Genomic DNA, 23,347 nt, shown 5'->3' with positions numbered 1-23,347 from the left:
TCGATTCTGCGTGTTCGAAAACCTATATTTCCATACCAAACTTTTGAATCTCCGACGCAGATTTCGAGAAAAACGAATTTTGTGTTTTTCCATTTTTCATTTTCGAGTTCACTTTGAAAGGCCGTCTACAGTGCAATTTTGCATTGGCTCATCAACTCATTGGTTTTTTGGAATCTTCAAAACGACTAGTATGAATTTCTTTCTCTGGAGGAATAATAAAACACCGTACTTCTTAGAGACAGGAGCAAATATGTGATTTTAGGGGGGTCTTACCCCTTGCTCATTTTTGACCCAAAAATTTGGGATTTTCGAATTCGAGTTATTGATCTAGTATTGAAGACTGACTAGTGCTGATTACGAAATCGGAATTCTCAATTGGATCTGACAAGTATAACAGGAGATATCGCAGATTGAAATTTGCCATTTTTGAAAAAATGCCATTTCGAAGATGAAAATCTAAACGAAGAGAGATAGGCTCAGGATTTTATTTCCAATGGATTCTGCGTGTTCGAAAACCTATATTTCCATACCAAACTTTTATATCTCCGACGCAGATTTCGAGAAAAACGAATTTTGTGTTTTTCCATTTTTCATTTTCGAGTTCACTTTGAAAGGCCGTCTACAGTGCAATTTTGCATTGGCTCATCAACTCATTGGTTTTTTGGAATCTTCAAAACGACTAGTATGAATTTCTTTCTCTGGAGGAATAATAAAACACCGTACTTCTTAGAGACAGGAGCAAATATGTGATTTTAGGGGGGTCTTACCCCTTGCTCATTTTTGACCCAAAAATTTGGGATTTTCGAATTCGAGTTATTGATCTAGTATTGAAGACTGACTAGTGCTGATTACGAAATCGGAATTCTCAATTGGATCTGACAAGTATAACAGGAGATATCGCAGATTGAAATTTGCCATTTTTGAAAAAATGCCATTTCGAAGATGAAAATCTAAACGAAGAGAGATAGGCTCACGATTTTATTTCCAATCGATTCTGCGTGTTCGAAAACCTATATTTCCATACCAAACTTTTGGATCTCTGACGCAGATTTCGAGAAAAACGAATTTTGTGTTTTTCCATTTTTCATTTTCGAGTTCACTTTGAAAGGCCGTCTACAGTGCAATTTTGCATTGGCTCATCAACTCATTGGTTTTTTGGAATCTTTAAAACGACTAGTATGAATTTCTTTCTCTGGAGGAATAATAAAACACCGTACTTCTTAGAGACAGGAGCAAATATGTGATTTTAGGGGGGTCTTACCCCTTGCTCATTTTTGACCCAAAAATTTGGGATTTTCGAATTCGAGTTATTGATCTTGTATTGAAGACTGACTAGTGCTGATTACGAAATCGGAATTCTCAATTGGATCTGACAAGTATAACAGGAGATATCGCAGATTGAAATTTGCCATTTTTGAAAAAATGCCATTTCGAAGATGAAAATCTAAACGAAGAGAGATAGGCTCACGATTTTATTTCCAATCGATTCTGCGTGTTCGAAAACCTATATTTCCATACCAAACTTTTGGATCTCCGACGCAGATTTCGAGAAAAACGAATTTTGTGTTTTTCCATTTTTCATTTTCGAGTTCACTTTGAAAGGCCGTCTACAGTGCAATTTTGCATTGGCTCATCAACTCATTGGTTTTTTGGAATCTTTAAAACGACTAGTATGAATTTCTTTCTCTGGAGGAATAATAAAACACCGTACTTCTTAGAGACAGGAGCAAATATGTGATTTTAGGGGGGTCTTACCCCTTGCTCATTTTTGAACCAAAAATTTGGGATTTTCGAATTCGAGTTATTGATCTTGTATTGAAGACTGACTAGTGCTGATTACGAAATCGGAAATCTCAATTGGATCTGACAAGTATAACAGGAGATATCGCAGATTGAAATTTGCCATTTTTGAAAAAATGCCATTTCGAAGATGAAAATCTAAACGAAGAGAGATAGGCTCACGATTTTATTTCCAATCGATTCTGCGTGTTCGAAAACCTATATTTCCATACCAAACTTTTGGATCTCCGACGCAGATTTCGAGAAAAACGAATTTTGTGTTTTTCCATTTTTCATTTTCGAGTTCACTTTGAAAGGCCGTCTACAGTGCAATTTTGCATTGGCTCATCAACTCATTGGTTTTTTGGAATCTTCAAAACGACTAGTATGAATTTCTTTCTCTGGAGGAATAATAAAACACCGTACTTCTTAGAGACAGGAGCAAATATGTGATTTTAGGGGGGTCTTACCCCTTGCGCATTTTTGACCCAAAAATTTGGGATTTTCGAATTCGAGTTATTGATCTAGTATTGAAGCCTGACTAGTGCTGATTACGAAACCGGAAATCCTAATTGGATCGGAAAAGTATAAGAGGAGATATCGCAGATTGAAATTTGCCATTTTTGAAAAATGCCATTTCAAAGATGAAAATCCAAGTGAAGAAAGATATAGGCTATTTTGCGATGCAAAGTAATAGTGGATGTGCTATTTTTCCGGAATCTGCAGAGGTCTGAAAACATTTCAGGGAGACTAGGGAGAAGATTATATAGTCGACAACCCCAACATCAAAATATTCAGTACAAGATTTATGATTATATAGATAACAGCGCACAATTCTTAACAAAAAAAAAATGTTCCTTTTCATATATCTTATCATACAATCGTGACATTGTAAGGAAATCATTTCTGCATACTTTGAAGTGTTTGTCAAGGATCCAGCAGTTCTTTGAAGATGCATATACCGCAGTTGTGGACTACTAAACGTAAAATATAATTGATATAATTCTGAAGGGATCACCATACTTAAAAGCCAGAAAATCGAACGATAAAAAACTTCAAATGTAAGGATTTTTAGCAGACGGTGATATCCTTATTATTATTTCCTTGTGTAAAGGTACCAAGTTTTCATATACACCCTTTATCATTAATTCTCAGAGATGTGGGGTATAGGGGAAATATTATTAATGAATAAATTATTAACTGTCGTTGATATTGTATCCCAAGAGTATCGAAATACATAAAGAATATATGCCGCTTACACAAAAACAAACACTGATAATATTTCAAATAACACGCACCCTTGTATTTCCTCTTCACCATTTGGTCATGCGCTCCAACTACAGAACATAATAATTTCTATCATACATGGATTGAAAACTATCCGTATTTATCTGCCGATCTGAAAGCTCGAAACTCGAATAATGTTGTTATATTTTTTACTTCATTTGGTTTATTTTACGGTTGATGTGCATTGTGATCGGAGAAATCGAGAGGTGGTGATTGAACAGTAAGTTGACGAAGTAAAAACAGAAAACACTCGTTAAATTTTTTTTCATATTTTGTCATAGAAGTACCAAAAAAAAATTACTGAATCAAGCAAGGAGTATCTTTTCCTTAAGTAGGACAGTTTTATTAATGTTGTTGTATTTTATGTTAAGAAATCCTGTCTCCGTATTAAGAAAAATACCTATACCTTTTTTCGGAAATAAATTACGAAAAACTCATAAGAGAATTAATATTTACACATTTTCATAAAGCAAAACTATCATAAGAAAACAGTTATATTGCAATAATAAATCAAACTGTACAAATTTAAACAATTCTTTGAAATTTAATAAAGAAATACCTTTATAAATAACAGTTACATGCTTTCAGCGTAAGATCCTGAGCATATAATTCGAAAACTTAAAAAGATTTTTTTTTCTACAGCTTTTTAGATAATGCTTTTTCTCTATCGACAGAATTTTTTTTTGCATGGTTCACAATGAAATTCCAAAATGCTTTTCACACATATCTCTTCCTTTTAGGATTCTGAAATTTTAAAAATATTATCGATATCTCAGCTGAATTGCAAGTCACTTATTGTCGATGATACCTCATTGAGAATACTTATAGGTATTGCAATATATCTCAAAATATCTTTTTTGTATCAGAAATATTCGACTTTAATAGTTTATTTTTTAAATCAGTTCTGTGTGAAAGTGTAGTATTATATTGATTATTATTGAACCGACATTACTCTAGAATATTTCATTTCATCATACTGAAGTTTCTCCCCTAAAATGATAAACCTTATCTTTCAGATAGTATTAATGAAGCGTTGAGAATAAACGCCCCATTATATTGCCTTAAAAGTGTGCAAAATTTTTCTTAATGAATTCATCTCGACTAGTTTTGTTCAAATCAGTGGATCATTTCATGAGTCCTTTCTGTGGATCTTTCTCTCTATTGTTAATCATAGCAGATTATCTATAAATTTAAGCAACATATTTTTTAGTTTTTCCTATCGAGTTCTCTGAATTTATCCAGTTTGTATACGTCTGAAAAACAGGAGTTTTGAAGAGATCAATATATCGCTCGCATGGATCATTAATTAGCTCAATTATTGTACGATTGTACGATGTCAGAAAAAACCTTTTAAGACGTTACTATGAAACCCACTATGTGTCTCAGAAAACATTTCATTTGCTACAGAATGGAAGCTGTATGGCGCCAAAGAGTCTACGCAATATTGATTCGGTTAGCGTAAAAGTTGCTTTGAATTATCCTGAAAGGAGCCAAATCCTCCTGGAAGATGATAGAGGTTTAATGAGAGAACTTAGAATGCGAAAAAAATAATGATGAAACGACTTCTTCTTCAACCTTTCTCTAGGTCTTAATAAGGATTCTTCCGGAGTTTTGTAATTAGGTACACGAAAATAAAGCAGGCTCCTGTCGGGAGTATTTCGCTTTTTCTATAATATACATGGTGTCCCAAAGAAGCTCTACTCGTCCCACAATAGACGAAATATCGATCGAAATTTGAAAAGGGCAATTTCTCTCCTCCTATATAAACACTATAGTTCAGTCGTACATATTTTTTTCCAAAAGATATCCTACTGATTAATTAATTTTGTTCTGATTATTTTATTTCAGGGTTAAATTTTGGTCGGATGAAATCGGTAAGGAATTGAAGAAGCTCAGTGAAAAAATGACAAGGAAATCCATGGTCAAAGAGGTAAATACAGATTCAATATAATGTAGATAACATGAGATTGTATGAATCGATATTATATAAATTATTGGAGTCCTTTATGTTCGCCTTCATAATTGTCAGGATTCTATTCACTAAATTTGCAGAGTTTCGGTCGATTGAAGGACCAATTGTATCGGGTGAATGGTGACTTTCTCACTGAGAAGATTGCTAAAGACTTGGAGGAACTAATGTATAAAAAGGAAACTGCCACAAAGGTACGTAAACTTGTGGATTCAGAAAATCACTTGGTTTCGTGAATTTGATCTCTTTTAATTGATGGATGATTATTGTCTGAAAAATATCTGAAAACTGCTTTTCAGATGCTTTAAGATTCTATTCAAAGAAATATTTATATGAAAAACACACTATTTTTGAAGAAGAATCACTCCTCAAAACTATTTTGAATTTTCAGAGGGTAAAAGTCTTATTTGTAATACGACTAGTGCTAATATCACGAAGAAATAAGCAACAAATTTTCAAAATTTACACAAATGCGAAACTATTCGTTGGAACTCAAGCTACCAACATAATTGATTTTTCGAATGTTTGTTCAAATCATCTGTACGTTTGAAATTTCGAAGATTTTGTGGGTTTTCATCAAATATCAAATTGTTCCAGAGAATTGCGGAATTTGCAGAATACCTCTCGTTTCACAGAAAAAAGGACCAATTATTTCCAAATGGAACTTACCATTATTTCAACGCGGACAATTTCACAGAGAAAGGGAGCACCACTCCATCAATTGCATGGGATTTTGACTTGCAGAACTACACAAAAAAAGTAAGTCTGCGAAAAACTTTGCGCACCCGTTAGAAAAATAGCAGAAAATTCCCTTTTTCAGTCAGAATGTAGATGGTGGTGTCACCTCAATAATGCTAGTGTTGAAAAGGGTTTGATAGACCAAATATTTCGAGCCAAGAAAGAGTCCGTTATTCCAGAGTGTGACTGTGATTTTAGCGATGCTATAGAGGAGAGCCGAGAATGGGGGTTCTACAAAAATATGTCTATGCGCTATAACGATCATTTTGAAACTGAAGTCAACATGAATATTAGTATAATTAAAACACCGCTGAATGTGTATGATAGAGGTGAGAGAGAGTACTTACACATACACATTCTAACTCTATTTCTTTCCATTTTCCAGAACAAGATATTTTAGAGGGTGCAAGATGGACAGAACCGCTAGATATGATTTTCAAAGAGAATTTCGAACTTGATCCTACGTTAACATGGCAATATTTCACTAGTCCCTTTGGCTACATGAGGCATTATCCAGGTAATCTAAAACCTTATGACTTTTTGAGGGATAGAACAGGTAATGAAATGAAAGGAATGTCAATTGTTCGAGACAGAGTATCAGCCAACAAAAAACACTCAAAATATGAGGAAATCTAGATAACCCTTTAGACAGGGTACAATAGAGAACCATATGAGGAGGCATAAATGTAAAATTTTTCAGCTGTGAAGTGGTCCAGCGAACCGTATGACCAAACATATGACATGAGGACCAGATCTTGGTATACTGAAGCGATGACGTCCCCAAAGGACATAGTTATACTGCTGGATAATTCAGGTTCCGCTTGGGAAGGTTTGAAAATGAAAGTTGGGGCACTTTTGATCAACAACATCCTGGACACCCTGAACGACAACGATTTCGTCAATATTTTCTTATTTAACAATACAACACAACCGTTGGTGCCTTGCTTTGAAGATACTCTAGTTCAGGTAATGGTTGATTAGTGTAAGGAGGGAAAGGACACAAGGAATTGGATTCAGGGATATTGAAACAATACAGGGTGAGCTTTTGACTCGTACCAATATTTCAACAGTAGATTCTTGAGATCAAAAGGAACACTTTTTCTCTTTACCATTTTCTCCGAATCGGCTCGGCTTAAAAGATACAGGCTGTTGAAAAACCACCAAAAAATGTAATTTTCTGTTATATCTCACAAACGGTTTTATCGAATGAAATGAATTTCAGAATATACTTTTGCATTTATTTGATTAATTTTTCGAACACAAGATATCACCCACGCCTTCCAGTTCTCTCATTATGACCATTACGTACCATAAAAAATAAAAATACCAAAAATTCGAAGAACCAACTCTTGAAACGTTTTGCAAAGTAAAAGTATTCCTCATATTATCTCGTGTAATGTGCCATTTTCGAGTAATTTGATATTCGAAAATAAAAAATATGCTTTGGCTGAATGCAACTCTGTTTGAAAGATCCACAGATGTCAAGTGTCACATATTTAGCTAGTTATTCTGAAGGTAATGTTGTTTTTCCAGAGATGGCACAGCTCATTATGGAAAATTAAAATGGCTATATCTTTTTATCAGGGCCGAATCGAAAAAAAAAGGCACAGGAAAAAGTGTTTCCTTTGAACCTAAGAATCTATACTGTTAAAATATTTGTACGAGCCAAAGACTCACCCCGCATAAAGGAGCAGTTTGAAGAAAGATAGCTCTCTGCACTAAATGTTGAAGTAGAATCAATATTCACAAGCAATCAAACGTATATGCCTATTGATTTATTTTTATTATACGCACAACAACTTGTTCATTTCACTTTTATAATTGTATAGTACGTAAATAGCTCGATCATTTCAGGCAAACGAAGAAAATTTGAGGCTGTTGAGAGAATCACTTTCTGTTTACACCATTGAATATCATGCTGATATAAAAATCGGCTATACAAAAGCTTTTGAAATATTAGAACGCTACCGAGCAAACCGTGGAGGTAGGTTACTTATCTACTACAACATCTTCGTATTGTAAAATCTGTTTAATATTGTTATTTCCTCCTATTGTATGGTTTATTATTTTCTAGGTGCGCGTTGCAATCAGGCCATCATGATGATTACAGAGCAGCTCGATTATGATTACCATCCAGAAATTTTACGTCAAAAGAATAGCAATAAGGAAGTACGAATATTCACATATTTACTGTCGACACACCAAAGGGACAGAATAGTTATGGAAGATATCGCATGTGAAAATATGGGTATGATTAACACTGCTCTATCACCCCGGGTTTCATGAAGCTTGATCGGGGAATCAACGCTTGATTGACGAATAGATGTCAATTTGTTTTCAATCGATAATTCAGTTATGATCTTTCAGAATATCATTCTCGCATCAAATTATGATGTTCTACATCCATTAAATTTTTCTCAATAGCTACTTCTTCAATATATTCAAAAATGAAAAGGTTTCAGTGATTTCGTTTTAGAAATCGAGTAACTGTCAAATCGTTGATCGGACAATCAAAGTTTCATGAAACGAGCTGTAAGTGTTGAATGTGGGATGAACAACGATTTTAGGTTATTACGCCAACATTACCTTATTTCAAGAAGTGCGAGAGAAAATGTTAAAGTACATTCCAGTTATGTCTCGACCGATCAATTACAACATCGAAGATAAACAAAATCCCATTTGGAGCTACCTGTATGTAGATTTGGCCGATAGGAGAATATGCAACTGGCTCTGGAAGAAGAGGGAAGGCATAAGACAGCGGGAGATATTTTTGGACCATGCCAAGAGACTGTATCAAAGAACCAAGAAAATTTTAACCAGCGAAAATTTTCACCTTCTGAAAGATGACCATGTAAGTTAATTCCATTCCTACCCACGGAAACAATGAAGTTCACTTCAGTTAATGTACCATGAATTAATTCTTATGTTGATTTTTATAGGATTATGGGGAATATGAAACACCGAGAAAAAATTTTTTCATGACAACTGTCTCGCTTCCTGTGTATGATCGCAGAACAGGTGCGGTGAGTGTAATATTTATGATAAAACGTCTGTTTGTAGCTGATATTTAAACCCAAAGTTTATTTCATTTCCCCCAAGAAGCTTCGGTTTGGTAAAACTGTAAAACATAATAAATTCCCTAAAATTTAGGCTGATCTGGTTGGAGTAGCAGCTGTTGACGTTCCTATAAAGCTGATTAAATCACTGATACCCCATCATAAGGTACATCTTCATTGATCAATTCAGAATAAGTATAACGAATTTTGTCTTTGATTTCTTATTTAGCTAGGAGTCAACGGATATGCTTTTGTAGTGACCAATAATGGCTATGTGTTGATGCACCCGGATCACAGACCCACTGTGAGTATATAACTTACTATAACTAACGCGTACCAGCTAAATTATATGCTAGCGAACCCGTACCAGCTAAATCATAGACCAGCTATACCCGTAGAAAAGCTTATAACTACTCCTTGAATTGTTGAAAAACATTTCAAGATTATTTTACAGAATTTCTGTAGAAACCTATAAATTTTTTTCACAGTTTGGGGAAGATAAAATTCTCAAACCTACTTTCAATAGGGTTGATTTGCTTGAAGTGGAAATATTAGATGATCGTAACCAACCCCGAAAATTTGATAAATCTGTGGTGGAGGTTTGTAAATCTTTAATTTCGATTATTACCAGGCGTTATGGATGTTTTTTTTTAGATGAGGGAAAAAGTGGTTTTCAAAGGCCATGGGAAGTCTTTTCTAAAAGTGAAGTTTGCTCTAGACGACCTGGTATGTATAGCTCAACTCTTTGTGCCAACGAAAATGGACAACAACTGCAACTCTTTCAGAAAAGGATCATGTTGACTGGCAGACATTACTATTACACAGATATTGGACCTTTCGGTTTTGCTATCGTTCTCCCTGACAAATACGGACAAATTAAGATAAACGACTCGAGAGTAACGTCAAAGTTTGCCAGGAGTCTTACCGAATCCAAGAATTGGAAGGTTCATCCGCTCTGGTCAGTCATTTATGGGTACTTTTTTTTTGGGGGGATTTAAAATATTGTATGTGGCTTTTATACTGGAGAATTATCTCTTGGGAATGACTAAATGAAGTTCAGAACTTATATTTTCATACATACTGAACATTTTTAGGAAATACTGCAAAAACTGCGGTGTTGGAACCCCAGAGGCCAAAATTATCGAGTGCTTACGGAGAGGAAATAAATGTGAGCGGAATTAATTCAAGACAACACCAATTGTGGCGCCAAATTTTCATTTAAAATTCATTATCGTTATTGTTTATCATTCCAGGTCATTATGAATCTCTTTTGAAATCGTTACTTCAAGATGCAAATATCACCGAATGGTTCGATGAACCCATTTTGAATGAAAGAATGTGAGTATCAATATACTGTATGATATGGAAAACAGAACACCTAGTATTAATGAATTTAATATGGGGCAAGTCCGCTCCAATCCTGCGAGCTACTCATAAACAAGCATTGTCCCTCATCAGTACGGTGTAGTGTTAGATATTTCAACCCGCGAGGATGGGGCTTCAAGCGAAACCGGTGGACCTCTTCGAATCGGTCTAACACTACACTGTGCTGATGAGGGACAATGCTAAATTCTGCATGGCAAAGAAATCCATACTTTCAAGAATATCTACACTAATTTGTGGCATTTTTGTATTTAATGATTAATTCCTTTATTACAGATTCGTTGATAATTTTTATGTCAGTAAAATATTCATCGCCACACGATCGGGATTGACCAGATGGAGGACCTATACGAAAAATGAGGATGAGGATGAAACGAACGATTTCGAAATGCTCTATCCCAACTCGATCGATGAAGAATGGTACAGGAGGGCTGTTGAGGAAAACTTCAACAACGAGGATATGTTCATATATTCTGTTCCGTTCGAAATATCTGGTGAGAAGCAGATTTTTCTGGGAGATAGGCGTGTTAAAAGTTGTTCTTCGAAAAACCCCGAAAAATATGGGGCCATCTAGATAGATATATACCTATTTTGTATCAACATACACCCTACAAAATGTATCAAATATAAAATTATGCCCTTCCCCCAAAAATCACTCCTGCAATCGCCACTGCTGAGGAGTTCTCTTAGGTTGAAAATAACCGATATAATTATTTTACAGGTTACGAAAATAATACCATGATAACAGGTACGTCAGCAATATTTGTCGGAGACGGTATTAAAAAGACTCCAGTTGCTACAATAGGTCTTCAGTTCAATCACAGAACGATGTACAATATTTATAATAACATAACAACAAGGGTGAGTATTGTATTGGTAAATATATACCAACTTAATGGAAATTTAAATTCAAATTGTGATTTGAATACGCTGAATATTTTATCTGGAGCTGAACCTGTTATAACTAATTCCCCAGAAAAAAGTGATTTGAAAAACCCCCAGCAAAACTAGTCTAAACCTCAATTCGTCCATTGATAAAGAGATCGTCAAGACTTATTAGAGACCATTCACTCTTTCCAAGATTTTATCAAAATCAGTTAGAAGTTCAGGTTTTACATCACTCGCTTGTAACGAACCCAAAACTATTGCAAATGGTGAGTTTATGCAGGGACACGCCATCTGCCTATTAGATTGGTCCCCTTCTTGGGTACCTATTACTCTTAGTTTCTCTGTATAAACTCACCATGAAACCTTTAAAACTTAAAATAAAGGAAAAAATGATCAATAACACTTTTGTAGAGCTCGAAAAGTTCTAACACTTGGAATAACCTACAGTTTTAACTTCGTAAATTCAGTTGAAATGAGTTGAATAAAAGAGGTTTTTTGACTGGCATGAATGATTGAGATGAATGTAATGCGTGGGTTTAAAGATGAAGGGTATCTTCGGAACAGGCATAAATATACAGGGTACGTGCCGTTGAAAACGATACAGCGGCTCTGTAGGTAGACGGAATATATCGAAAGTAATTCCTAACGATTCGGTTTTTTAGTGCAAAAGTAGAAGGTGTAACATAACCTGCGAATCGGACTACCTTTCTTGCTTCATTCTGGACAACAACGCCTACGTGGTTCTAAGCGACAACAGGGAACATACTGGTAGGTACATTGGCGATCTGCGTCCAGATATAATGTACCACCTAGTTAAGAACAAAGTATATCATCCGACTAGGATGTTCGACTACCAAGGTATCTGCTACAAGGATCCCTTGGAGGAGGATCATGAAGAAACAGCGAAGAAAAAGAAAAGATTAAGGAGGAGCAAGAAGAACGCTTCGCCAAGGATACAATCTGTAAGTTTCAATGTGCCCCAAATTGTTACAGTTTATAGATCACCGATTTCTGACTTATTCAGTCAACAAAAAAGCCTCACCTTTGAAAACACTCTGTTTATGTCAGTTTCACTAAATTGTGGCTTATAAATACATGAATAGTAGTCATAAAAAAAGTCATTTCTCCAAAAATTGTCTATATAAAATATTCAAGATGGCTGAGCTATAACCCCTAGAAGTTTTATTATTATTTTTATCAAATTTCAAGTACGGGACTGATAGAAGGTGACTCCAGCATCGAAAAAACATAAACATACGGCTTCAGTACTTCCGAGTCTATCTGATTAGTTGCATCAAGTCACATGGAAAAATTGTTGTATCGTGCGATTTAGGGCGAAAAAAGTGTAGAAAATTGAGACAGTTCATTGAAAGCGCTTATGATGACAAAGTGCTATCTTTTTAACACTTGCTTTCAAGTATTTTTCTGTGAGTTGGTATTTTGGAATCGAAATAAGTCATTTCATAAAATCATTTGAGTTACTAAATAATGAGAAAAATCCGGCACTAGTATGTCGCCATTTTATTCCCAACTAAAAATTCAACGGAAAACATCCTAAACGAAACCATATTGTTGAGTAGGTCATCACTAGATAAGTTTCGTAATATATAGGCTCTATTTCTGTAATCGTTTTCGGTTTTTTTTTTCAACTTGGTCATTTTGAAAGTTTTGTATAGGTGATTTTTGGTAAAGCGCTTCATTTTGTCCAGTTATTCTATCTTCTCTGTTGAAAAAAGCCTCACTTTTAAATACACCCTGTGAGTAGGTATTTTGTAAGTGCCATCTCAAAGGGTTGTTGGAACTAAACGAGCCCACGAAATTTCATGAAACTAGGACCAATAATTCTCAATTTATGGATATCGAAAATTCAGTACGAAATTCATAAATCACCCTGTATTTCCAAAACAAATGGCCTTACGGTACAAAATCGTAACACCATGCATATAGAGGTTGTTTACTGAGGAAGCTATCTGTATACTGATCGCTATGAATTCTTAATCTGGGTTGATCCCATAAATTAATAAATAAATCTTGCAACAATGATATTTGATTTCAGATTATGGGCAATTTCATGGATGCGACCAAATGGGCCCTTTCGAGTATCCTTCTTTTGGCGCAAAATGTGATGGGATTGAAGACAGCGAAAAAATATAAAAGCCTCAAAAAAGACACTTTAGCTTACGAGAAACTGCTGATCAACAAAACAATACCGACACCTTGTGATAAAGAAATGTGGCTGTTCACCTTAGGCAATAATTTCGTTGCTAGTCCGATAATTACGAATAGATATTCCAAATTCGACTGTCTTTGGTGAGTTATTTCCACATTTTTTTATTGCTGAATGAAAGTTAACTTTTTAAATACTTCAGGCCTTTCGTTGTCAATAAAATAGCAGGAAGTAATCTCCTGTTTCTCGCAATAAATTTGAACTGTAAAGTGGATACCGTCCTAACGTACAAAAAAAGTCCACAACCAATAGAAATAATTTATACGAATAATACGGCAATACGACAAGGCACAGCTCTACCATGTTATATAGCCAATAACAATAATTATACCCGACACATTTACACGAAATGCTACAGAAGGGGCATAAATGTGAGTTAATCAACATAAAGTATTCCAAGTTTTCACAGTTATATAGGTTTAGAGATCCAATTGAAGTATTTTAAATGAACTTGAATTCAATAATTTATAATGATGAGATCCCGAAAAACGTGCAAGTCTCGTGAAATTTGCAGTATTTTTTTTCAGAAAATGTTGAGCATTCCAGAAGTTCTGTAATTTCAGCTGTTTTTCTACTCTCGCCATAACAGATATATGTTATTGTTTATTTTTAGAGAAAAAATGGACGTTAAGATGTTCGAAGTGTAATTTTTTTCATTATGGCATCATTTTGTTATGTTTGAAGCTCACGAATTTTAATTGAAATCAATACTTCAGGGAGGTAGTAAGAATTTTTATTAAAACTTGTGTTATCCTAAACTTCTGTTTTTCACCTAAATTTTTCTTTGAATAGGACCTATTAATCCTTACATAAAATTATTTCAGGAGGAGCATCTCAATCAAAATAGAATCTATTGCGGCCATTTCTGGGAAGGTCCCTAAAAACATTGGGCTGCCTCTACTTCGTGTTTTATTAATGCTGAGATATTCTTGCATTATCTTGCTTGTGAAGATCAAATATATGTGCTCAATACATTTATTTGGTTTGTCTCTTCCTATTCATTTTTTGTTTCCCAATGTATTGTTGAAGAAAGTTTATTTAAAGTCACTAGAAAATATATAAAAACGTCAATATTAATCTTTGTTAATTGATAATTTGTTAATCGATATAGCGACTTGGAGCGTGTGCACAATAGATAACACCAATGTCCATCTGATGAATAGTTGCGAAGCCTAATGATATTGGTCAGGATCGATCCAGCCGTTTTAGAGTTGATTAAATTACTTGAAAACGGCGCATTATACGAGAAAATATGAAGAATACTTTTAATTTACGAAACGTACCCAATATTCATTAGATAGCGTCCAGATTAGTTTCAAGAGGTGGGTTTTTTAATTTTTCGTATTTTTATCGTACGTAATGGTCATAATGAGAAAACTGAAACAACGTGGGTGCTATTTAGTGTTCGAAAAAAATTAATCAAATAAATGAAAAACTATATTCTGAAATTCATTTCCCTCGATAAAGATAGACCTAAAAATCACATTTTTTTTATGGTTTTTCAACAGCCTGTATCTTTTGAACCGAGCCACTGCGGAAAAAATGGTAAAGGTAAAAGATGACACCCTGTATAAAAGCGGCGATTTAGGAGTTAATCCTTGATGAAAACTCTATAATTCTCAGGTAGGTTCCTTCATCTCAGAAGTTTCTCAAATAGATAGATGTCTTTTATTCAGATTACCCCACGGTCCACCAACTGGTGTAACTTTTGGTAACTAAGAGTTAGTACTCTTGGACACAACAGTACATTGGAGACAAGATAAAAAACATTCATTTCTGTACTTTTTATTCAATATGTAGTATTATGGTACAATTCTCTCATTTTCTGCAATTGGTTCAACTTTATTCTCTTCCTGCAATACAGACTCTTGTCCATTCACATCACTATTACTTGAAATATCTTCGTTGGGTTTCTCACTTTTAAGCTCACTTTTTGAATTATCATCTTCGACAGATTTTACATTTTTCGATTCAATTATCAAATTTGTCTCTAGCCTTACAGGTAACAAGTGTTTTATACATGCAATAATATAGCTCTTATCCAGAAATGAAATTCCTTCTTTTTGAACCATTTGAAGATTGATTCCTAAATGGGAAGTTGTATTTGTTGGCGGATAAATAACATGTAGACATTTCTGCAGGAATGGAATCAAGTCATCTGCAAATGCCATACAGAGCCTCGTAAAAGCGTCTTTAGATCCTGGACTGAACGCTTGCTGTTCTTGACTGTAGAGCTTTAAAATAGATTTTGCAATGGAATGTAAAGATTCTTGCAGTACTTTGGTAATACTATCAATAAGTGACATTGGAGCGCATAATTTTAATTTATTGAAAGCATTCAGAATGTTGTTCAAGTATTCGGCCAGCGGGTAGAATTCCAGTAAACTGTCTGGAGGCTGTAGAGGATCTTCAATTTTTGTTTTCCATGGTACATTCGGATGATTTTTATTGATCAAGGTGAATTTTTCTATATTTTGTTCGAAATTATTGGTCGCTTTGTGAACCATATCTTGAAAATCGTTTCCAATCCTCCTGGTGAAAATGGGTACTAGAAGTGCTCTAAAATCACACCCCACCTTGCTGAAGGACAGACCAAAATACATACATTGCCCAAGAACAGAATCAATTGATGAAACTCCCTTATTCAAATCATCCTCTAATGTAGTGAGGAATTCACTAATCTGAAAAACAAATATAAGGCAACCGTTTGAAAGAATTTTTTTGGAAACACATAATGACTTGGAGCATTTGAACAAGTTTTTCTCACCTTTTCGCTTATCCATGAAAAAAATATCACATTATGATTCACATGGTTTGACTTCAAAATTTCAAGCGGATTCTGATCCTCATCATCAAAAATAGCTCTATATTGTGTTACAATGTTGAATAAATTCACCCTGGTTATTTCGATTACCTTATTCAAATGATGATCAACTGGAATGAAACACTGAGTGATTTTCCAAGATCCAAATGATTATTATTTTCATTACCATCGTTATTAGGTATAACTTTGAGACAATTTTGTAGATAATGATTTCTCGTTTGAAGAAATTTCAAGCGTAATTCTGTCTCTGAAAAAACATCCATTCGCCTGAGATGTCCCACAATTTGTAAGCATTTTGATAGTGTTAACTCATGACGGAGTTGATTTAAAAGCTGATGTAGCATTGAATACCATGCTTTTTCAACATCTTCCATGACATTCTGAAAAATTTCCATCATTCAAGGAATTCATTTCATCACGTATTTCCCTGAAGTTTTTTACCAAGTACAGACCACAATTGTTGTACTATAATTTTGTATGCAGAATGAATATTTTAGAAAAAATTAATTACCTTGAAGATATTAATATCTGGGTGCTTAGCGTATAATTTTCTAACATAGCTAGTAAGCTCTAAAGCATCATCATATAAACCATCATCAATAAAAGAATGCATTAATTGCGGTAATTCTAGAATGCCCAACAACTGTGCATTTTTAGTTAATGTAAGGGAATTTAATTTTCTTAAAGAGTTGATCCCACTGCTTTCTACTGCAAATTTCTCATATTTGGTCTCGAAATTTGGTAAGTCTTTCAATAAGTCATTTAGCTTTTCATCTATAGCATTGAACTGAATGAACATTTTTCTTGAACATTCTGCAGTTTCAATAAACGTTTTATAATTACAGACAGCCAATTCTTGAGTATGTTCAAGAATAGATTTCCTTTGATGTTGCAAATCATTGACTTCTTTGCAAAGGTCTTCAACCTTTAGTCCACCCAGTTTTTTCACATACTCATCCAATTTCACATTATAATTCCATTCCTCTGAAGGAAAAATTACATAAATACAAAAATTTCCAGGATTATATTTTTATTCCAAACCTGGGAAACCAGTAGGAAATATCAATTGTAATAATGATTTACTCTCGGCTGCCATTTCATATAGATTCACTAAAAATATTTGAAGCTCATCCTCATCAATATTATGATAAAATTAAAATTAAAATCCTGCTAAGCTAAAAAACCTTAACTCTGAAAAAGTGATGTTTACACGTATATTTTGTTGTTCGTTAGAACTATCACAAATATACTTAAAAACTACTGAACGTCCAGCTGCTTTTTGATCTAGAATCGAATGTTTTATTTTCACAGCAATTGATGTAATATGAAGCATCGCTTTGAATGATTTCGTGATAACTCTAATCAATAAATTTATATCAATTGAATTAAAAAATGACTGAAAATTGTGTGGAAAAGTGTCACAGTAGCTCGTAGACCTAACGACTCAAATCCATTTTATTTTTTGTAAACAATAATGTTGACACTGACACTGACACTGACGTTTAGCTTAGTGTTGTTCATAATCGGATTATTTCAATAATCGGATTATGACGATTCGAATGATCTCAATAATCGAATGATCATTCGAATGAAAAATAACCTGAAAGTCTGAAACCTGTGTTCTGTACTGAAACCTAAGAATCGAGCATTCGAATCGAATGATAAATTCGAATGGTGGCGGTGGGGTCGCAGGTAGCAGCAGATTGTCGAGCAGACATTCGAATTATCTCATCATTTGAATGTTTTCGAAACGAAACCTCGAGCGAGTTTCGAAGCTCGGTAGGGACCGGACTAGCGTGGGGGGTTATATTAGAACCTTTAGAATCTAGATTTGCCCGGTTCTCGACACCATAACCTAATGCCGAGGCCCGAAACTCGAAAGGTTTCAGATTTCAGGTAATAACCTGAAACGATGAATGAAATATCATTCATCGTTTTTTCCATAACCTCCATGCAACGCGGTTAAAGTTAGGTTCTGAAATCAGGTTATTTTTCATTCGAATTCTCGATTTCAATAATCGGATGATGACGATTATTTCAATAATCGGATTACCGATTATTTTTAATTCGAATTATAACATCACTAGTTTAGCTGTGAAATCCCTAAAGGCTAAAGGGCCTGAAGTTGATTAATTCCATAAAAACAATATTCGGTAATTTATTTTTCATCCTAAAACTAAAATTAAATTTATAATTAATATTCATTTGACCACTTCGTCGTAGAATATTGTTGTAGGTCGACTTAGAGTGTCTTGTTATGAGATTTTAAAGGTAAAATATATGATTCGATGAGAAGGAATAAAGTTAATGGCTGTTATCATAATTTCAGATGCCCATTTTATACAGTGTTGTTTCAAGAGGATCCAGCGTCCTAGCAAAACATGCTTGCTGTGCCGGGAATTTTCCAGAAGTTACAGAACAGATAATATTGAGAATACCTCAACATGACAACAAACTCACTTATTCCCATGGAAATTACTTATTTCACTATATTTGTGAAAATCAAGTAATCTATATGTGCGTTACAGATGATGTAAGTCCTGTGAACTTATTTTGTCTACTCGAAACCAATTTTGAATTTTTCAGGAATTTGAAAGATCTAGAGCGTTTCTTTTTCTTAATGAAATCAAGAGGAGGTTCACCTCTGCTTATCTTGGAAATATCGAGAATGCATTACCCTATGCAATGAATACAGAATTTTCTCGAGTTTTGGCCAATGAAATGAAACATTATTCTGAATCAACAGATATTGATAATATTTCTAAAATACATGGAGAATTAGATGAATTGAAAAATATAATGGTCAAAAATATAGGTTTGTTGTGAAACAGATGTAAGTGATCTATAACTTTTTGACGTATAATAATTATTTATAGGTAATGTTGCAATGAGGGGTGAACGACTTGAATTACTTGTGAATAAGGCAGACAACCTCAATGCAGGCGTAAGTTGTATTATCTATTTGGTAATTTGTTGATTCTTTATTCTAAACTTGTGTGACTGATGTGTTTCATAAAGGAGGATTTTTTTCAGAGCGTTTCCTTCAGGACAACAAGCAGAAATTTGGCTAGACAAATGTTTTGGAAAAGCATTAAGATGTATTGTTTAATTGGACTCATTATTATTGTGTTCTTATACTTTGTCATATCAATTTCTTGTGATGATTATCTTTGGAGAGGTTGTTTTTGAGAAAGTTCGATGATTTATATTTATATCATTAAGTATCCTAGGTATTCAAGATATTTTTTGTTATTATATATGAAGATGAAGAATTTTATTGCCATTGTGCGTTAATCATGTACTCATTATAGATGTAAGTATAAATAATGTGATAATATATTGGATTTTTGGAATATGAGATATTTTTAGTTGCGATATCCATAACAGATTCTCAGAAAATATAATGATAATTATAATAATGCTGGGTTGAGTAGTATTACCCACTGAATAGTTTATGAAACTGATTCTGTCAAAAAACTCCTTGAGTTTTATTTCATTCATCACTTTTGTTATCAATATCTCGATTATCTATTTACCAGAAATATTTTTTTCTGCAAGCGTGCGCGTTCAACCCTTTTCCCACACACATTTCAAGTTCCAAAGCGTCACTTTCCCAAATAGTGCGGGTAAAACGCCTGCTTTTTCTGCCCCACACGCATTTGAAAAATATTGTTATATAATAACAATAATATAATAATATTATTAGGAAAATAACTTATGGTCAGCCATTGGAAAAAAATTTTGTGAAAAAATTATTTTGCCTAGTATTCACCACTTCAAGATTCATTGCTTATCGGAGCGGAGTTTCAACTGTTACGAAAAAAAAAAATTGAATTTCAACCTCGACAGAAATGCGGTTTTTCAGATTACCGAATTCCGAATTCTCTTTTTATATACTTTTGTATGGATTCGAAGAAGAATTTAGGGAAGTACAATAGGTATTAATGGCAGGAGTCTATGCAGTGTTACTAAAACTCAAAAGGTGTTAATTAACCCTAACTCGCGGCGTACGGACGTTATAGGCTTAGTTCAAATGATAGCGCGTAAACGCGCGATCCAAAAACCGCGCGACTGAAAATACAGAGAAGTCCGCGCGATGCCGTGCGACCACATGAACATCTGTATATGGCTCCTCTGTATCTTTAGTCTTTAGTTATCTGAATTAAGCCTTAATTAAACCTCATTCACTCGGGTCGTGTTAAGTGCAGAGTTATTCGATTTTTTTCGAAAGTTTTCCGATATATTCGGGAAATTGTCAGATTTTGTTGAAATTTCGGATTAAATTAACGAAAAAATCTATTGTTTCAAGATACCGTATATTTTGAAATATCCGAATCCGAAATCTCCACAAATCAACGTTATAATCGTTAACCGTTGATTCGTCATCGAATTACATAATGCATTATTAATTCGATCGAGTTGTGTAAGTCGCACGGTCAGTTTTGAATTAGAATTCGCGGAGAACGGACGTTTAAATTTTCCCTCGTTCACTCGGTTCGTATAAAGTGCAAAATTATTCGATTTTTTCGGGAGTTTTCCGATATATTCGGGAAATTGTGAGATTTTGTTGAAATTTCGGATTCAATTAACGAAAAAATCTATTGTTTGAAAATACCGTATATTTTGAAATATCCGAATCCGAAATCTCAACAAATCAACGTTATATTCGTTAACCGTTGATTCGTCATCGAATTATATAATGCATTATTCATTCGATCGAGTTGTGTAAGTCGCCCGGTCAGTTTTGGATTAGCATTCGCGGAGAACGGACGTTTAAATTTTCCCTCGTTCACTCGGTTCGTATAAAGTGCAAAATTATTCGATTTTTCGGGAGTTTTCCGATATATTCGGGAAATTGTGAGATTTTGTTGAAATTTCGGATTCAATTAACAAAAAAATCTATTGTTTGAAGATTCCGTAAATTTAGAAATATCCGAATCCGAAATCTCCACAAATCAACGTTATAATCGTTAACCGTTGATTCGTCATCGAATTATATGATGCATTATTCATTCGATCGAGTTGTGTAAGTCGCCCGGTCAGTTTTGGATTAGCATTCGCGGAGAACGGACGTTTAAATTAACCCTCGTTCACTCGGTTCGTATAAAGTGCAAAATTATTCGATTTTTTCGGGAGTTTTCCGATATATTCGGGAAATTTTGTGAGATTTTGTTGAAATTTCGGATTCAATTAATAAAAAAATCTATTGTTTGAAAATTCCGTAAATTTAGAAATATCCGAATCCGAAATCTCCACAAATCAACGTTATAATCGTTAACCGTTGATTCGTCATCGAATTATATAATGCATTATTCATTCGATCGAGTTGTGTAAGTCGCCCGGTCAGTTTTGAATTAACATTCGCGGAGAACGGACGTTTAAATTTTCCCTCGTTCACTCGGTTCGTATAAAGTGCAAAATTATTCGATTTTTTCGGGAGTTTTCCGATATATTCGGGAAATTGTGAGATTTTGTTGAAATTTCGGATTCAATTAACAAAAAAATATATTGTTTGAAAATTCCGTAAATTCAGAAATATCCGAATCCGAAATCTCCACAAATCAACGTTATAATCGTTAACCGTTGATTTGTCATCGAATTATATAATGCATTATTCATTCGATCGAGTTGTGTAAGTCGCCCGGTCAGTTTTGAATTAACATTCGCGGAGAACGGACTTTTAAATTTTCCCTCGTTCACTCGGTTCGTATAAAGTGCAAAATTATTCGATTTTTTCGGGAGTTTTCCGATATATTCGGGAAATTGTGAGATTTTGTTGAAATTTCGGATTCAATTAACAAAAAAATCTATTGTTTGAAAATACCGTATATTTTGAAATATCCTAATCCGAAATCTCCACAAATCAACGTTATAATCGTTAACCGTTGATTCGTCATCGAATTATATAATGCCATTATTCATTCGATCGAGTTGTGTAAGTCGCCCGGTCAGTTTTGAATTAACATTCGCGGAGAACCGACGTTTAAATTTTCCCTCGTTCACTCGGTTCGTATAAAGTGCAAAATTGTTCGATTTTTTCGGGAGTTTTCCGATATATTCGGGAAATTGTGAGATTTTGTTGAAATTTCGGATTCAATTAACAAAAATATCTATTGTTTGAAAATACCGTATATTTTGAAATATCCGAATCCGAAATCTCCACAAATCAACGTTATAATCGTTAACCGTTGATTCGTCATCGAATTATATAATGCCATTATTCATTCGATCGAGTTGTGTAAGTCGCCCGGTCAGTTTTGAATTAACATTCGCGGAGAACCGACGTTTAAATTTTCCCTCGTTCACTCGGTTCGTATAAAGTGCAAAATTGTTCGATTTTTTCGGGAGTTTTCCGATATATTCGGGAAATTGTGAGATTTTGTTGAAATTTCGGATTCAATTAACAAAAATATCTATTGTTTGAAAATTCCGTAAATTTAGAAATATCCGAATCCGAAATCTCCACAAATCAACGTTATAATCGTTAACCGTTGATTCGTCATCGAATTATATAATGCATTATTCATTCGATCGAGTTGTGTAAGTCGCCCGGTCAGTTTTGAATTAACATTCGCGGAGAACGGACGTTTAAATTTTCCATCGTTCACTCGGTTCGTTTAAAGTGCAAAATTGTTCGATTTTTTCGGGAGTTTTCCGATATATTCGGGAAATTGTGAGATTTTGTTGAAATTTCGGATTCAATTAATGAAAAAATCTATTGTTTGAAAATTCCGTAAATTTAGAAATATCCGAATCCGAAATCTCCACAAATCAACGTTATAATCGTTAACCGTTGATTCGTCATCGAATTATATAATGCATTATTCATTCGATCGAGTTGTGTAAGTCGCCCGGTCAGTTTTGAATTAACATTCGCGGAGAACGGACGTTTGAATTTTCCCTCGTTCACTCGGTTCGTATAAAGTGCAAAATTATTCGATTTTTTCGGGAGTTTTCCGATATATTCGGGAAATTGTGAGACTTTGTTGAAATTTCGGATTCAATCAACAAAAAAATCTATTGTTTGAAAATTCCGTAAATTTAGAAATATCCGAATCCGAAATCTCCACAAATCAACGTTATAATCGTTAACCGTTGATTCGTCATCGAATTATATAATGCATTATTCATTCGATCGAGTTGTGTAAGTCGCCCGGTCAGTTTTGAATTAACATTCGCGGAGAACGGACGTTTAA

At 34.2% G+C, this 23,347-nt stretch overlaps 3 protein-coding genes across 4 annotated transcripts; 2 read left to right on the top strand and 1 right to left on the bottom strand.

The window, feature by feature from the left end:
- The first annotated feature begins 4,297 nt into the window (after nucleotides 1-4,297).
- Nucleotides 4,298-14,314, top strand: LOC123310419 (voltage-dependent calcium channel subunit alpha-2/delta-3-like). The gene is made up of 24 exons (XM_044893885.1): nucleotides 4,298-4,518; nucleotides 4,915-4,996; nucleotides 5,119-5,229; nucleotides 5,633-5,794; nucleotides 5,856-6,102; nucleotides 6,159-6,290; nucleotides 6,474-6,739; nucleotides 7,628-7,757; nucleotides 7,848-8,021; nucleotides 8,341-8,624; nucleotides 8,713-8,796; nucleotides 8,924-8,995; nucleotides 9,059-9,133; nucleotides 9,318-9,428; nucleotides 9,484-9,555; nucleotides 9,615-9,787; nucleotides 9,924-9,997; nucleotides 10,083-10,167; nucleotides 10,489-10,706; nucleotides 10,934-11,073; nucleotides 11,763-12,062; nucleotides 13,157-13,410; nucleotides 13,470-13,698; nucleotides 14,152-14,314. The coding sequence occupies exons 1-24, from the start codon at nucleotides 4,430-4,432 to the stop codon at nucleotides 14,206-14,208; spliced, it is 3,621 nt and encodes a 1,206-aa protein (XP_044749820.1). The 5' UTR covers nucleotides 4,298-4,429; the 3' UTR covers nucleotides 14,209-14,314.
- A 782-nt stretch (nucleotides 14,315-15,096) lies between these two features.
- Nucleotides 15,097-17,369, bottom strand: LOC123310104 (conserved oligomeric Golgi complex subunit 8). Its single transcript, XM_044893485.1, has 5 exons — nucleotides 17,193-17,369; nucleotides 16,663-17,135; nucleotides 16,318-16,531; nucleotides 16,095-16,261; nucleotides 15,097-16,008 (listed from the first exon to the last, which is right to left on the bottom strand). The coding sequence occupies exons 1-5, from the start codon at nucleotides 17,245-17,247 to the stop codon at nucleotides 15,130-15,132; spliced, it is 1,788 nt and encodes a 595-aa protein (XP_044749420.1). The 5' UTR covers nucleotides 17,248-17,369; the 3' UTR covers nucleotides 15,097-15,129.
- An 892-nt stretch (nucleotides 17,370-18,261) lies between these two features.
- On the top strand, nucleotides 18,262-19,504 carry LOC123309413 (vesicle-associated membrane protein 7). Of its 2 annotated transcripts, XM_044892523.1 has the most exons (6): nucleotides 18,262-18,304; nucleotides 18,375-18,422; nucleotides 18,481-18,684; nucleotides 18,738-18,966; nucleotides 19,028-19,095; nucleotides 19,185-19,504. In XM_044892523.1, exons 3-6 carry the CDS (start codon nucleotides 18,481-18,483, stop codon nucleotides 19,338-19,340), a joined length of 657 nt encoding a protein of 218 aa, XP_044748458.1. In that variant the 5' UTR covers nucleotides 18,262-18,304; nucleotides 18,375-18,422; the 3' UTR covers nucleotides 19,341-19,504. The 2 variants fall into 2 exon arrangements, with proteins under 2 accessions (XP_044748458.1, XP_044748459.1); XM_044892524.1 differs by lacking the exon at nucleotides 18,375-18,422.
- The last annotated feature ends 3,843 nt before the right edge of the window (nucleotides 19,505-23,347 follow it).

Source organism: Coccinella septempunctata, chromosome 3 (assembly GCF_907165205.1).
Source record: "Coccinella septempunctata chromosome 3, icCocSept1.1, whole genome shotgun sequence".
NCBI classification, from domain to species: domain Eukaryota; kingdom Metazoa; phylum Arthropoda; class Insecta; order Coleoptera; family Coccinellidae; genus Coccinella; species Coccinella septempunctata.
The sequence above is the reverse complement of the archived record's forward strand: the minus strand, read 5'-3'. Positions and strand labels throughout refer to the sequence as shown.